This window comes from Xiphophorus couchianus, chromosome 24 (assembly GCF_001444195.1).
Source record: "Xiphophorus couchianus chromosome 24, X_couchianus-1.0, whole genome shotgun sequence".
NCBI classification, from domain to species: domain Eukaryota; kingdom Metazoa; phylum Chordata; class Actinopteri; order Cyprinodontiformes; family Poeciliidae; genus Xiphophorus; species Xiphophorus couchianus.
Window position 1 is genome coordinate 4518524 of NC_040251.1, and position 16426 is coordinate 4534949.

General features: G+C 41.2%; 1 protein-coding gene across 1 annotated transcript; it reads right to left on the reverse strand.

Moving 5' to 3' along the window:
• Positions 1-224: 224 nt before the first annotated feature.
• Positions 225-15718, reverse strand: obsl1a (obscurin like cytoskeletal adaptor 1a). The gene is made up of 25 exons (XM_028011462.1): positions 15407-15718; positions 12515-13760; positions 11208-11477; positions 10853-11113; positions 9735-10040; positions 9373-9639; positions 9028-9303; positions 8820-8934; positions 6787-6947; positions 6416-6688; positions 6056-6331; positions 5692-5967; positions 5342-5617; positions 4984-5259; positions 4623-4892; positions 4270-4536; positions 3926-4195; positions 3576-3842; positions 2609-2875; positions 2376-2488; positions 2146-2299; positions 1863-2024; positions 1688-1792; positions 1332-1598; positions 225-1225 (listed from the first exon to the last, which is right to left on the reverse strand). Exons 2-25 carry the CDS (start codon positions 13674-13676, stop codon positions 948-950), a joined length of 6615 nt encoding a protein of 2204 aa, XP_027867263.1. The 5' UTR covers positions 13677-13760; positions 15407-15718; the 3' UTR covers positions 225-947.
• Between the last annotated feature and the right edge of the window lie 708 nt (positions 15719-16426).

A 16426-nucleotide genomic window follows, 5' to 3' on the forward strand; every position in this document is an offset into this window, starting at 1 on the left:
GGGAGTATTGGGCCATTTATCCAAAAGAACAATGGTGAGGTCAGGCACTGATATGGGATGGCCGGGCTTGGAGGTTTTGCTCAAATTCATCACAAATGTGTTCTGAGATGTGTTGTGGTACAACCACAAAAGTTGTTCCTTACTGAATTTGATCACCCATGTCTTATGGCCTTAGTTTTTTGCACTGGTATGCCGTCATGTTGGAAGCAAAGACTTGAGTTCCAAACAGTTCCCAAAGAAGACATTTCTCGTAATGTTTTGGTAAGCGGTAGTCTGAACAGCTCCTTTTGAGAAGCAGGCAGTCATAGTTTTTACAATATAGACATAAAAAGACAGAATAACTGCTTCAACATTACCGGTTGGTTTACAGCAACTGTGAATTTACATTCGAACTTTGGTGCTATTCGAAAGTGGCACTGGTAGAAAATGATACTTATTGAGTTGCACCTTTTATTCAGCTTGTTTTTTTATTGAAATGTAATAATTTATTGTAAAATCAACTAAAAATACTGAAATGTAAATATTATATTCTAAAAATGGTATAATTACTGACATAACTGTCTATTCCACAGGCTGCAAACTCCAGTCCTCGAGGGCCGGTGTCCTGCAGTTTTTAGATGTGCCACAGGTACAAAACGCTGGAATGAAATGGCTTAATTTCTTTCCAGCGAAATGAAATTAAGCTGGATAAGTACACAAGGAACTTATCTCCTTGTGTAGATCAGTTCTCCAGAGCCTTGCTAATGACCTAATTATTCTATTCAGGTGTGGTGCAGCAGAGGCACATCTAAAAGTTGCAGGACACCGGCCCTTGTGGACTGGAGTTTGACACTTTAACCTCTCACCATTTGATAAAAACAGATGGAATAAGTGAGGGCCACCCAGTTATGCAGGGTTAGTTTGATTCCTGTTGGCGTTTTGTTTTCAAGAGATACTTTGTAGTCCTTCTACTTTCCAATCACAGTAAACGTGGCACTGCTTTTGGCTTTGCCCAATGTGAACTTGACTGTCCCACTCATGTCCACGCTTGTGTCCCTCAGAGTGAGTTTGTGGACTGTCCCGTGGTCTTCCAGACGGACGGCAGGGCATGATCGAAGGGTCACGCCATTTAACGTCCAAACTGGAGGTTTGTTGATGTCAACAGAGACTTCACACTGGAAAGAAGCTGACTCCGGCTCTGTCACCTGGACATTCTCAAGTTCTTTCACCATCACAAGAGCCTTTGCTGAAGAAGCGTAAAGCATGTTACAGAAAAAAAAAAGAAATTATTCAGATGAAATTTTAGCGAAGAAAACCTGCCAAAAATGTATTTTGCTTTTCATCCAGCTTACCTTCAACCATCAGTTTTGCTTTGGATGTGTGTTCTCCAACCTCAATACTGTAAGTTCCCTCATCCTCCACAGCAACCTGGTGGATTACTAGTTTATGGGAACAGTCTTCTGTTATAATCTCCATCCTGTCTGAAGGATGTAGTTCCTGTTTGCCTTTGTACCAGGTTGCACTGCAGCGAGGGGAGGAAACGGTGCATTCAAGGATCACTCGGTGGGTCTCCAGGGCTGTTCTGTCTCGCAGTGGTTTTACAATGAAAACTGGGAGCTCTGAAAATTGCAATTTTTTTAGGTTTATAATGGGTAAAATATAAAGTTGGTGGCATGAAGGAAGTAGGACGTTAATTGAAAAAACTCACCTTCTACCTCAAGGTAGGCTGTTGACGTGACATCCCTTGCTACAAATTGGACATCTCCAGCATCCTCAGCTTTAACGTTGCATATCAGCAGGAAGTGTTTGGGCCCTGCAAGGTGACACGTTTTAAATTCAGCTGGTGAAAAACGAAAAAGTCAAATTATAGTTTGATTTCTGACCTTCTGTGCGGATCTTTGTGGTGCTACTGGGTCTGATCTTGTGACCATTCTTGTACCACTCCCCAGCCACATCCTCCAGAGAGAGCTCGCACATAAACACAGCATTCTGGTCTTCCTGGATGTAAAGGTCCTCAAGATCCTGTACTATCTCCAACTTGTGCTCTGAGGGCAGTGATGAAATTGAAAAGAATGACCACTAGATGGAGACATTTGATTATAAATGATTGAAGAATATATTCCAAGAATAAGGTTGAAGTGCTTCTAGTGTTGGAGTTAAATATACCATAAACGTCCAAAGAGCAGAAGGTGCTTATTTCGCCTGTGTCACATGTATAGGAACCAGAGTCAGCAACAGAGCATTGAAGGATCTGGCAGAACCGCTTTCGACCCATGGAATAGATTCGATGGTCCTTCCCTGGCTTCAGCTCGTTTCCGTTCTAAATTGCAGAGGAAAGACAAAAATTATTTACATACATAAACGATTCAAGTTGTTGATGATTTTCTTTTCTTTACCTTAAGCCATCTGACTTCCACATTTTGTCTGGAAAATTCACACTCGAGAGTGACCGGAAATTCTTCTTCCACGCGAACATCAACCAGTGGTTTCAGGATGGCCACAGGGGTCTCTGTCAATCAATATAATCTGATTAGCCTGTCAGCACCGAAACCGTAGTAATTCCAAATAATTCTTTTGCAGTTGTGACCTACTAAAAATAATAACCCAGACCTCTTTAGCTTGTATTCACCTTTAATTGTGAGCCTTGCAGTCGATCGCGCTCCTTCAGCCGAGAAGACGATGGTGCCTGTGTCCTCCAGAGTTAAGTTTGTCAGGGTAAGGCTATGGACTAGCCCGTTGATGCTCACCCTAAACTGGTTGTTTGGCTTTACGCGGATGCCATCTTTCTGCCAGATGCCTTCCACGTCTATATGGGAGAGCTCCACCTCAAAGGAGGCAGTCTCTCGTTCAAATGTTTCTTGATCCGTTAGGCCTTTACAGATGGAGATCTTTCGGGCTGGATTAGCGATACAGAGATGCAGTGAAAGGACAATGTTTTGTGGAATCATGTCAAGGAAATATAATAACTTAGCGTTGAAATTGAGAATTTGAACTAACGTTTTGGCATAGCAAACACATGTTGTATCTTAAATGCACTTAGTGTGTCACAGTGAACAATAGGGGTCTAAATTTAGACATGGTTGGGATTACAAAAATGCCTCTTCCAGCGGGAGTTTATTTTGATGGTGTTGCTCCGTGCACACTGATATAATATTCCGTCTGTGTTTTCACACTTGGAAGTCTGGCTGAGCTATTCTTAGTATCGTTTTGCTCTGTGACACGCTGTAAAAAGACACCTACAATATGTGTGAAGAGACATCATTTCCAGAGAAGTGCGGTGAATATCAATATAAATAAATCCTGTTACTGTAATGGTTTTATTTGAGAGGAAAATCCTACAACAAACTTTTCTTTTGTGGCTTTTGTTTCCACTTTTCGAAGGTTAGCTCCTTCTTATTGAATTACTAGTTTAAGTCAGGTATAGATAACTATAAGTAACAGCTGGATGTCTAACAGTTATGATTGCACTTTAGGTATAATTTGTGCTTAAGAATCTACCTGGGTCTTTTATTTATGGAGACGTTTTAGCCAAAGGCTAAGTAGGTTGGTAAGACAAATGGTAATTAGGTTTCCACACCTCAAAAATAATTACTTACGTTCTACATTGAGTTTGACCTGTGTCCGATCATGCAGGGTCTCACAGCGGTATGTTCCTCGGTCCGACAGGTTCAGCTTGTAGATAGTTAGGCTTCTTTTACAGCCATTCTGTGCCAGGGTATGACGAGGACCAGACTGGATGACCACCCCTTGCCTCATCCACTGAACCTCACCAGTCTCCAGGCTGATTTCTGTCTCTAGGGTAGCCTCTTCAAACTCCTCTGCTGTCACAGGTTCCATTTTCTTGGTGAACATGACTTGAGCTTCTAAAACATTGTGAGGAGAAACAAAACTGAAACTCACATTCAGCCTTTTTTTAACATTTTACGTAGGTTTCCTTTAGTCTTACCCTGAACTTTGAGACTAGCCTTGCTCATTTTTCCTTCAGCTTCTGCTGTGATCCTGGAACAGTCTATCATCTGGCACTTTTTAATCACCAAGGTGTGGCACAATCCATTTCGACTCACTTGGAAGCGATCCCCTAAAGTCATTGGTTCGTTGTCCATAAGCCAAAGCAAGGAAACATCCTCAGGAGAAACAACACATTTAAAGGTGGCATCTTCTCCTTCTAGCACAGTTGTGTTGTGAAGTTCGGTAAGAAACTCAACAACTCGAGGCACTGAAGAGAGAGTAGGCAGTGAATGAAGCTGCTAACTCGCATGGAAATGTCAGAAACACAAATTGAATACTTACTCTCCACTCTTAGCATTGCGGCGGTCCGATCATCTCTGGATTCACAGGCATACTGCCCTGCGTCCTCGTGAGTTAAACGATGGATGGTCAAGCTTCTCTCGACACCATCTGCTCGAATGGAGTATCTCCTGCTTCCAACTACTTCTATCCCATTCTTAAGCCATTGGACATCTGCTTTTGGTTTGCACACCTCACAGTGCAGTGTCACCATGCCGTCAGCATGAGCCATGGTGTCATAGAGTGGTCGCACAAATTTTATCCTCATTTCTATGATGAAGAACAGTTCATATTTTTTGGCTTTTTAGTTCATTTGAAGTTCTCTTCATATTTTTTTTTTAAGTGTTGATTGTTACCTTTCACTAGTAGACTGAAGTGCATCTGGTCAGTGTTGACATCACAGGTGTATTCACCAGCATCAGACCGCCTTAAAGGTTGGATGGTAAGACTCCGTTTATGGCCGTCCATGAGTTCTCGAAAGCGTTCACCTTCAACCGGTGTCCAGTCTTTAAGCCAGCGTACAACCGCACTTTCTTTGGACACGTAGCTCATTAAAGTCACGCTTTCAGCTTCGTAACCTGTCACAACCACATCATCTTCCTTGTTGACAAAAGTTACCGGAGGTTCTTTTTTGGGAAAGACGACACAAAGTCAGTTACTTTTAAAGATTTTTGCTATTCCCATAGACGCTAATAAGCTATGATTGGCAGTTTTTACCTTGAACATGGATTATGTTGACCATCTTGTCATTCACCGCATCACACACATACTTTCCAGAATCCGAGGGCTGGATGTTTGAAATAATAAGTTTTCTCAGTCTTCCATAGCATTCAATGATGGTACGGGAATCGCTGGTGAGAAGCCTGTCATTACAGTACCACTGCACTGGGGCATTAGCACGGGACAACTCACAGGCCAATATCAGGTCATCACCTCCCATCAATTCCTGGTAATCAGGGTCGCATGAGTTTCCTACAATGCTTACGGGAGGCTCTAAGGGCAAAAGAGTTTTTATATTGTGGATTTTTGCTATCAAATAATAGGGAAAAATAGGTAACGGCTATTTGAATTTTACCTTCTACTTTAACGTGGAAACTGATGCTGTCATCCCCAACATCTAGGAAATATTCCCCTGAATCTTTGAGTTCTGCATTAAGGATTACCAACGACCGGAATGCACCTTCCTCCTCTTCACAGAACCTTTCATCACCCTGAACTTGACAGCCATCCTTGTACCATTTGCCGTTTCCATTAGCTTGAGAGATCTCGCACTCAAGAACAATGTCATCTGAAACTAGAAACTTTAGATCTGTCTTGATCTCACACTTTCTCAAGATCTTCACAGGCGGCTCTGTGGAAATACAGACACAGTGGTCTAAAATAGTTTCATGGGTCATAAAATATCAGTCAGTTTTTGCTTCTCACCTGAAACTTTCACCTGGAAATCAATTTTATCATCTGTAGCGTCACAAGTGTATTTCCCAGAATCGTTTGGAGTGGGAGAGTTGATGGTCAAACGACGAAAGATCCCATCTTCTGTGATTGCGATATTACTACTTTGCTCTATTTCTTTGCCATTGAGTAGCCACTTGACATCTGCTGTTAGACGTGACACCTCAGTCTCTAGAACGATTGGTTTACCAGCAAAACCTTCCAGTTTGTCTGGCAAGTTTTTGGGTCGACTTAGCATCACTGGTGGCTCTAAATAAACGTGACATAGTAAAAATAGGTTAAAAACGATCACCTCCAAGGTAGTACTTGCTTTGGAGTAAGTATCTTTATCACTTACCTGTGATATTAACAAGAAAGGCAACTGAGTCATTTTCAGTGTCACATATATACTCTCCTGTGTCACTGACAGTTGTTAAAGGTATAACTAGCCGTCGTTGGGCCCCATCTACTTCCAGTATCAAGTTGGGGCTCTCTTCTACCTCTAAACTATCTTTGTACCATCGAACTGGAGCATCCGCCTGGGACACTTCACAGCAAAGTTCCAGTCTCTCTGGTGCAACATGGGTGAGTTGCACCTCAGGTTCACAATGAGAGACGATTCTTACAGGAGGCTCTAAAACAGGAAAGAGATATTTAAAATATACTTCTCATACCTTTTTATTGTAATCTCTTTAATAAATATTAATCACGGTTTTACCTGTAACAGTTATCTGGAAGAAGATAGAGTCTCCATCTGTTTCACAGACATACTCTCCGCTATCCGCTCCTGAGCCACAGAGAATGGTCAGCCTCCTGTAAGGACCCTCCGATCTTAGCTGGATATTGTCGCTTTCCTGCACCTCCTGACCATCCTTAAACCAACAGACCTTCCCGTTGGACCGAGATAACTCACACTGCAAGTTGATCTCCTCTGATATGTAACATGTCATCACAATGTCATCTTTAGGTTCAACAATTGTCACTGGGGGCTCTGGGTTTTTGAAATAGACGAACACAGAAATTCAGTTTTCTCATCGGTGTGAACTAATTAATCTCACATGCAAAGGAAATCAGCAGAAGTTGCCATACCTCTGACATTGACTGTAAATTCTAAGCTGTTGTTCCCAGACTTGCAAGTGTAATGTCCAGCATCTGAAGCCTTTGCAGATCGGATGATTAGCCTCCTCATGGTACCCTCCACCTGCAGGGTAATGTTGTCACTAGCCCGAATCTCACAACCATCTTTATACCTGGGAAATACATATGAAGCCAGATTTTACTAGACACACAACTTATTTTTGGAACATTTGATTTTGTAAGTAAAATCAAATGAATCCTTTCTCTATTGTTTAAATTAGAAATGTTCTTGGATTCCAAAATTATTTTATATGCTATCTCTCTTACTCTAGGGATGCTCCGATCAGATTTTTTGCTGCTGATTCTGATCACCTCTAAGGGCCTATCAACTGGATTGGCTGTTAATTTTTTGCCTTTGGTATAAATGGTACTATGTTATCTGGCAAAATTGGAGGATGATCTGGCAATAAATTCACCTAATTTAGACATAAAACATGCAAACAGGCACGATACAACAGATATTCAGTCAAAAGGACAACTGAAAAACATGCAAACAGTAAATTAATATTTAACAGTTAGGTTCTCAGTACCCTAAATTATACAATTACTCAAATAAATCTCATAACACTGCCTATATTAAATAATGTCAATTAAAAAAAGGAAACATTTGTTATAAAATAAGAGGGGTGGGAGAGACACAACCGGTAGACCAGGGGACAAAAGTAAAAACGGGGGGGAGCAATACGGGATATTTATGGCACCTTCGCTCGTCACACTCAGAAACGCATCTACCAGCCGTGTACCGTCACCCGTTTGTTCAGACCGGGATGATGTCGTTTGTAAAGCTGCACTTACATGTGTTCAGTCTATCCGCTCACCTGTATAAAAACTCCTTCAGCGCTCTTCCTGCCGTTCGCTCTGAACCAGCAGGAGAAAGGCTGCCGTACTCCAGGCATCGCGCCAGTCATTTTAAAGATGCCTACTGGTCCACCAAAAACGATGAAAACCCGTGAATTATCATCAATCAATGAAATCCCCACGGGCCGAACTTGAAAATTGGACGTTATGCTGCTAACACTTAGCTTTCGTCAACAACTCAGAGGCGGAAGTGAGAGCTCCGCGCAACGCAAATAATATCCCGGCCGGAACACGGTGCACTAAATAATAAAACATAAATTAATGAAGCTTCGAGGCAGGTAATTTTTCCTCGAGTTATTTTAATAATCGAGGTACTCGAACCATTCGAGGAATTGTTTCAGCCCTAATAAATATATATATTTTTTCTCAACCAAGTTTTTAGCTTCCTGGTTTGAAATGTTGCTTCAGTATTTCAGCATAATCTAATTTTATTGTGATGACATCTATTTTTTTTTTTAAAGAGCACCAGCCCCTCCTGCAGTAAAATATCCCTACATGATGCTACCATCACCATATGTCACAGTTGGGAAAACCTTTTTCATCAATAGTTCCAATAGATACGGTGGATAGACACTTGATTTTGATTTTCTCAACCTACAGAACATGTCTTCAGATATAACAATATTACTTCCTGAGTGCATTTGCAAACTAAAGTCTGCCATTTTGTGGTGGTTCAGATGAAATGGCAGCTTCCTTGGAGAGCGGACGTTCAGCATATGGAACTCTATCGGCAGCTTCTGGCAGAATCTCATGAGGTTTTTTTTTTTCATTCTGTTGTTCCCACAAAAACACGTACATCTCACTGTACAGAGAACTTCCCTTCTTGAATAATATGATAGCTGTACATGGTGGTTATCGTTCTATGTGATTGAATTTCGTTGTTCTTGTGACAATGACAATAAAGATTTATCTTATCTTATCTTATCTTATCTTGTTTGAACAGATGAATGTGATACTATCAGGCACTTGGAAATTGTACCCGCAGATGAACCAAACTCTTGGGGGTACATAAATATTTTCCTCAGTATGTTCCGATAATATTTTAACAACATTTTCTTGATGATGCACAATACAGACCACTGGCTGGGACTATTTTATTGCAAGAGTTTACATTTTCATTGTCCTACCAAGCAGCTTCAGCGTCTTCTCTGGAGACGTGGCAAAGCAGAACCACAGGATCTAATTCCATGCCGTTCTTATGAAGTTCTTCCTGAGAGGCTGGACTGAACTCTACTGGAGGCCCTGAGCAACATGAGATTAATGGATGGATTGTTACAGCTGGTGCAACAAAAGGCAACTTACTTCCTGAAAAACATTTGCTAGAAAGTAGACAACCTTCAACGTCCACGTTGAATTTGATGACATCCCCTGAAGTTTGGCATGTATAAACTCCAGAGTCGGATGCTTCAGCAGACTGTATCACAATCCTTCTCATCTTCCCGTCTGATTGGATGTTTAGCCCATCGCTCACTTGGAGTTTCTCACCATTTTTAAACCAGGTTACCTTAGCGAAAGGATGGGTGACCTCACAGTAGAGCACAATGGCGTCACCGGTTTCCACTCTCTTACTGCTTTCCAGGTCTGACAGAGGGACGAACTTGAATACAGCAGCTGCAGGGAAATGAACACATGAATAGGGAACCAACATGATGAATGAATATTACAGCCTTTTACACCTACGTTTAACCTTGAGCACAGCTGAATCCCTCACTCCATTGGCGATGAATGTGATTTCTGCTGTGTCATCAGCAGTTCCGACTTCATGGATCACCAAAGAGTGCTTTGCTTGGTTCAGCTGCACTGAATATCTTCCACCATGCTGCAGCTGGGAGCTGTTCAGAAACCAGGTTCCAACCATCGGTGCGGACAGTTCGATGGAGAATTGAGCGTCCTCGCCTTCCATCACCTCACACCCTTGGAGATGTTTATGAATCTTGGGCCCTGGGACTAATAGTGTAACAATATATCAGCAATGCTATGCATTAATCTTTTTTTTTTCTTTTTTTACTGAAATATGTTATACTTTTAGGTATGCTGCTCACCAAGATGGACTACTTCGGGGAACTCCACATGGCCACTGCGTCCGTACTTATTGACGCAACACACCCGAAAACGGTAGTTGCCTTCACAAGGAACGCTGTCACCGGAAACTTCAGCGGAAGTGACGGTCTCTGAGGTGAAGCATTTCTGCCACTCATGAGAACCAATCTCCGTTCTCTCAAGGACAAACATGGAGCGGGTGGTAGTCTGGCTGTTGGGCGCAGGCACCCAGAAGAAGAGAGCACTGTTGGGTCGGTCTATGTCCATTTTGACGTCAACAGGACAGATTGGCGGGCTGTGTCTGGTTGCTGTAGTACAGAGGAAAAACAGTAAATTGTCTAGTGTAATAGTTCTGTATAGCAGGAACGGCATCCATCGTTTTATTTTGTATACTTACCAGTGACGTGCGCTCACTCGAGGCAGAGCCTTACCGGTCATCATGGAAAAGTAATATATACTGATAAAATAATTTATATTGCTATTTTCACCCTGTGGTTTGTACTATAAAGTATTTATTTTTCATTTAGCTTAAATAATTTTGATTATTTTTTCTTCAAAATCGCTGATTTTTTGCAATTTCCCATTCAACTGCTCAGAAGTGCAGCTGGTAAGGGATAGACTTGGCTTTAATGAACAGATATATTTGTGCAGAATGAGTGGGACATGGACTTAATTTATAAGTAAAGGTAGCTGTACATAGGGCGAGATAGAAGTGGTTTGGAGTTGTACTTTGGTTTTCCCTTTGCTGTGGAGCACTGCACTAAATTAATACCTATAATTCCAAGTTTCATTGAGTTAACGAAATTGTGCTACAGCTGCGGCGCGGCTGTGGATAACATGTAAAAGAATAGTCTTCTTGGCCTCCAGCTTTGTGCACATGCACAAAATTTTCTTACGTATACCATAACATGCAAGGTGTCTATATCTCTAAATCTGATTAAGTTAGTGCCTCGCCAACTAAGTATGTGTCTCACATACTTAGCACAAATGGCAGAATATTTCTTCATGAAATAAATATGCAAATTAAGGTTAAGATCCCCATTAACTTGATTTTTCCTTCAGTTCTTCATAAGTTCATTCCAACAGCAGGTCTAGTTAATTTTGCATGTGTAGACTGTACCTTTGACTTTGAGTCGTGATGAGCTTTTAGACCTTCCTGCAACAAACGTCACAACCCCCGAGTCATGATGGGCCACGTTGACAAAAACCAGGATGTGGGTCTTGCCGAAAGCCTTGAGGATGGTCTGGTGTGTCTCGTGTAGCATCAGACCATCTTTGAACCAGTGGACCTCCATTTCATCATTGTCAACCTCGACGCAGAACGCTGCGTTCTCACCTTCCAGCACCTCCAGTTTCCGAGGTAGTTTACAAACAATTGTGCCTGTACGTTCGAAAATGTTTTATTGTCCTTTCTTTGCTCATTTCATTTCAAAAACAGATTGTGAATAAGATGATTAACATTACATGCATCCTACCTTTTACTGCTAGCTCGGCAATGCTCTTTGCTCCATCTGGCATCTCACAAAGATAAACCCCATCGTCATCCATTCCAACATTATGGATGGTGAGTCTTCGCCTGGTCCCTTTCTGTTCCATCCCATACTTACTGCTAGGCATCAATCTCTGGTCCTCCAGGTACCAGGCAGCTGGGATCATCTCATCAGGCACCTCACACTCCAGCACAGCGACATCCCTCTCCTTTACCTCCACATCTTTTAATGGCCGTCTAAACCGCACTGCAGGCCCTGAGGCACAAAGGAGGTTGCAGGTAGTTTGTTCTGATTTTAGAATTTACATTATGGCTTCACATACAGTTTGGAAAAGTTGCAACTGATAATATTTCTAGTCTGGATAAAAATGGAAAAAAAACATCTAAATAATGCAAATCAGAATTTTTACCAATGTAATGACTTTTTCCTGTGGCTTTATACACCATGCCTATATTCATGTGCAAAGTTTCCAGATGCAAGCAGTAACATGCAACTTGTCTATAGTTTCAACTTAGGCACTTTGTCACTACATTTATATTTTCACACACAAAAATTGGAGTCAGCAGGTCGGGCTTATTAAACATCGGTTATTGACCAGAAAACTGGAATCGGTGCATTCCTTGTTCAAATTTTTATTATATAGATAAACCACTTTAATTTAAAACTGGTAATATTGGATCAATTCCTGACTGCTCCAGTTAATAGTTTTTAGTTTTGATTTCATTACAGTACGATTTAGTTTAATTCATTTTATTCTCTCTAAAGATCTTTTTCTGAAAAAATAATACAAATTTTATTTGGTGAAGTTTCAAATTTGGACCATTCTTGAACTCCAGATGGGGACCATACAAAATGACCAAACCAAACTTTGGACTCCCCTGCCTTAAGTGTTTGAGGAATTGGTCATGTTTCCTTAAATGTGGTCTTAGTAAGTATCTGTCTGCTAAATTACCTACCTAATGCTAGGTGTTTTTTCATGTATCTAATTATTTTATGTTTTAAAAATATCACTGTGTCCATGGTGTATGCTATGTTTTCTCTTTTGACCAATGGGCATGGAGCATGGCTTTGCCATCTTCCCAGTGATTCTTGTTTTAGCTTGTCTATACTTTCTCGAATCGTGGATCGTTTCCTAGGTTCAAATAAGATGACGTCTGACATCCATTGAGATGAGGGAAACGGTACCCACTTCAAATTAAATCAGTGTATTTCTTTTTTTAATCCATCAAAGTTGTAACAATATGCAACACTGTCCTCCTTTCCTGGAATAAATCCAAAAATATTTTACTTACCTTTCACAGTCAGGTGAACAGCACTCAGGGTGTTTCCCAGAGTGTTCGATGCGGCGCATACATATAGCCCTGTATCCTGCATTTTACAGTAGAGAACCTTCAACGTGTAGTAGCCTTCCCGATCCTCAAATACCAAGTGTCGTCTGTCGGGTTCCAAAGGAACCCCGTCTTTCTTCCAGATGATCTCTGGTTTGGGCTTGCCTGTTACAAAGCACCGAAACTTGGCATGCTTCCCCTCTGTCACTACAAACTTTTTGACTTTGGACGGGTTGATGGGCGGCTCCTCGGCGAGCTTTGACAAACTGAACCGCCCGCCTCTTTGTTTGGGTGACCTCTGGCTGCCGACATGACTGATTGATGATGTTTTACTCTCTTCTCGCTCTGGAATGGGCTCGACAAGAAGGACAGCTCCCGCCAAGGCCTCGCCATAGGAGTTCACGGCCTTGCAGGTGTAGACGCCTTTGTCCGGCATGCGCGTTCTGTAGATCTTGAGCTGAAACCAGCCCCCGTCTTGAATGCTCACACTGAAGTGAGAGTTCTCAAAGATATCATTGAGCTTCTTCCCATCTTTCTCCCAAGTCACCTCCGGCAAAGGTGTGCCCCAGATTTTACATGAGAAGGCGGCATCCTCTCCACGATCCACACGCAGGGACAAAGGCTTGATCAGGAATCTTGGTTTATCGTTTGATGTTAAATCAATCTCTTTCCGTTGATCATTTGCTTGATTCCTCCACTTGTAGTCTCCATTCATTTCCTTCTCTTTCTGCACCATGTTGTAGCCATTTAGGGTTTCCCCAAAGTCCCCATTTTCCTTTATGCCATTACTGTTTGATTGTATCGATTCTCCATTATTGTCGAGAAGCTCTCCTTCCACTTTGAGAGAGGCTGCTGCGTAGGTTTCTCCTACGCTGTTTCTAGCCTTGCATATGTACTGACCGGCATCTTGTTGGGTAACTCCAGTAATGGTCAACAAGTATGCTTTTCCCTCCTCTGAGATCTTGTACCGCCCCTCAGACAGAATTTGTATGTTTTTACGTTCCCAGATGACATCCGGATGAGGGTCTCCACCAATTTGGCACCTTAGGGTTGCATCTGCCCCAAACTGTGCCACAATAGGGCGAGGATAGCCCAAAACACGAGGTGCACCTCCAAGAATATCCATGATAATGTCAACCGTTATGAAAGAGGTCTTGTCCAAATTTCTTTGTTTTTGTCCAAAAATTATATCCTTATCTTCTGTGAGAAGCTGTTGGGCAAACAAAACATACATTTTAGTAGAAAATCTACTTTTGTGAATGGAGCATAAATAAAGTTTCGTCGCAAATCTAGGGAATGCCTTTTAGAAATGTGCTTCACAAAGAATAAAAGATACCCATAGCGGTTTACAAAAAGCTGAGTGCAGCTAATGAAGCTGGTTGTCTTACGTATTTTGAGTTGCATCACTTTTTAGTGGATTAGACTTTGTGTAAACGCAGTCGGCCCTTGGTTCTCCCGCAGTTGGTGCTGTAGCTCATTGACGGTGTATTTATAAAGTACTCCAAAATAAGAAGCATGAGACCATGTGTCATGGTAGAAAAACCTTTTCAAAAAAACTGTGGGGATCACATCTGCAGTGACTAACAAGAACACAGCTGACTCATTGGTGTACTGATCACTAAAAGCAGCTGGATGGGTTGGGTTGTTCATGTCTCTGTTTTCTAAGTTGTTGGGTGGTTTCTGTGTTGACTGCAAGGTTATAACTCAATAGTATAATTCCTTCCTAATGAAAATATCAATACATCTTTTCGCAATTTTTGTTTTATTGAAATAGCATCACACTGAAAAAATATCCAACATTTAATGTGAGTATATTTATTCAGTGTTTTAAAGCATTTTCACACAAACAAATATTAGCTTAATTTAAGGTAAAAATGCATCAAATTAATGTAATGAATTTTTAAAACTTACTTTTCTAAATTAATCGGAGGAACTTTTTATGTAATACATGAGTTTCTGTTTCCCTGGGGAATAAACTCAAGCCCTCTTCAAAATAGGAAAGACAAGAAAACATTACGTTCATTTTCTGCATGACATATGTCAAATTCCACCATGTGCAGAGATGTTTTGACGCATAGTTTTGGATGTTCTTACCTTTCTCCAGTAGCTGAGAGGTGTTAAATATGACATAATCTATATGACAATCAGTTACTCAGCCCTGTCCTGACTAGCTAAACAGTTTGCTTTGCCTGGATTTCAACTGGAACCACAAACTTTGATCCATTGGGATAAGAAGAGCTTCTCATCCAGAATGAGCTTCTTAGGTCATTACACAGACCTGAAAAGGTTCTTGACTATAAAGGCAGATTGTGACTTGAGGACTGGTTGAACATTCCCATGTCTGTGTGAAGCATTGTTGAAGCTTGTGAAATTTTAAATAGCAGTGTACAAAAGATGATTATTTCCCAATGTAGAACTTAATTGGAGAAATGTGCTCAAATTAAAGGTTGGATTCCAAAGCTGTTCAGTTCAAAGTTATGTTGGTCCAGTAAGATAATTTTATTTGAAATGGACCAAGGTTTCTGAGACCTTATACATATCTTTACTCTTTATTTGGACGCTTTACGTTGTCTTGAGTTTTTGTTTGTGTCTGTAAGGCAAACGATATTTAGTTCATTCTTGAATAGTAGTCCAAAGCTGCCCAAAATTGCTCAGATTGCTGCAAATTGCCCCAAGGATGCCTTTTGGACACTCCTGCACTAAAGCACTGGTGGGCAGTGCTTTAGTGGGGGTTTTTTGTGTGACTGAAACACTTGCAAAGATTACAGCTAGCGATATCGTATTTGTTACCATTTTATTGGCAGACCAGAGTTCAACTGTTTCTTTTTGAACCGAGAAAGAACATCCAAAACTCACCTGTCTCCAGTAGCTGCTTTCTGCTGTTTGCCTCCTGTTGAAAGCTTTTGCTTGCCTTCGGTCCCCACTCAGCACACCTTCATGTCACTTTGGCGTCTGCATAAGAGACAAAACTAAACCTTCCACTCACATTTGTTGGGTCAAAGTCACAGTTGTCATTTCCCGCTCGCTTCTGTCTTTGTTGGTGGAAGGTTGGAGGTGGCATAAAGGAAAATAAGCCTCTTTTTTTTGTCTCTGTTGTGCACGCCTCAGCTCTGATTCAATCATTGTCCAACAGCTAATGTGACAGAGGGAGGGCCAGAATGGAGAGGGTCATTAAATGCTTTTGCAGCTGCTGCCACTTGCAAGCCCCCGTCCTAAAAATAAACAGCTTTCATGACGCAGAGTCAGATAAAGTTAGGCTCTCCGTTCAGAGACAACAGCCCACTAAAGATAGAGCCCTGCTTTGGATCACTCAGTTCAGAAGATATCCTTAGCTAAACATCGGAAGACAAAGGACACCCCGCCTGCTGGACTTCCTTGTGACAATAATTATAGAAACACAGTCATTCGAAATCAACGAAGAAGAAGTTATGTTAAATACTGCTATGTTTAGGACTCTACATGAATGCTTGTTTTAATTTTAAACTTGTAACATCTGTCAAATTGAAAGCATTTAAAATTAGAATTGTTTTCTTTTTTTTTTTAATGCAATGTACGTTTATTGCAAATTTGGTTGTTTCCCCCAAAATAAACTAAACTGGTGATATTTAAAGAAATGAACAAAGGAGCCTTATGTAAATCACATTGATCTAGAGATGCAAATTCAGTTCCCTCAATTCTTGCGGTACATTTGTTTTGTCTTCTTTGTCCAGGGGAAAGGCCAACTTTGTATCATTCTTGAACTGAAGCAGGTCATGTTTTGTAAGACGAGTGGCAGATTAAAAAGGAAAAGAATCTTGATAGTCACATGATGAGTTACCGTAATCAAAAGCACAGATGACTAACAGGACAATAGAAACACTGGAAACACAATGGGGC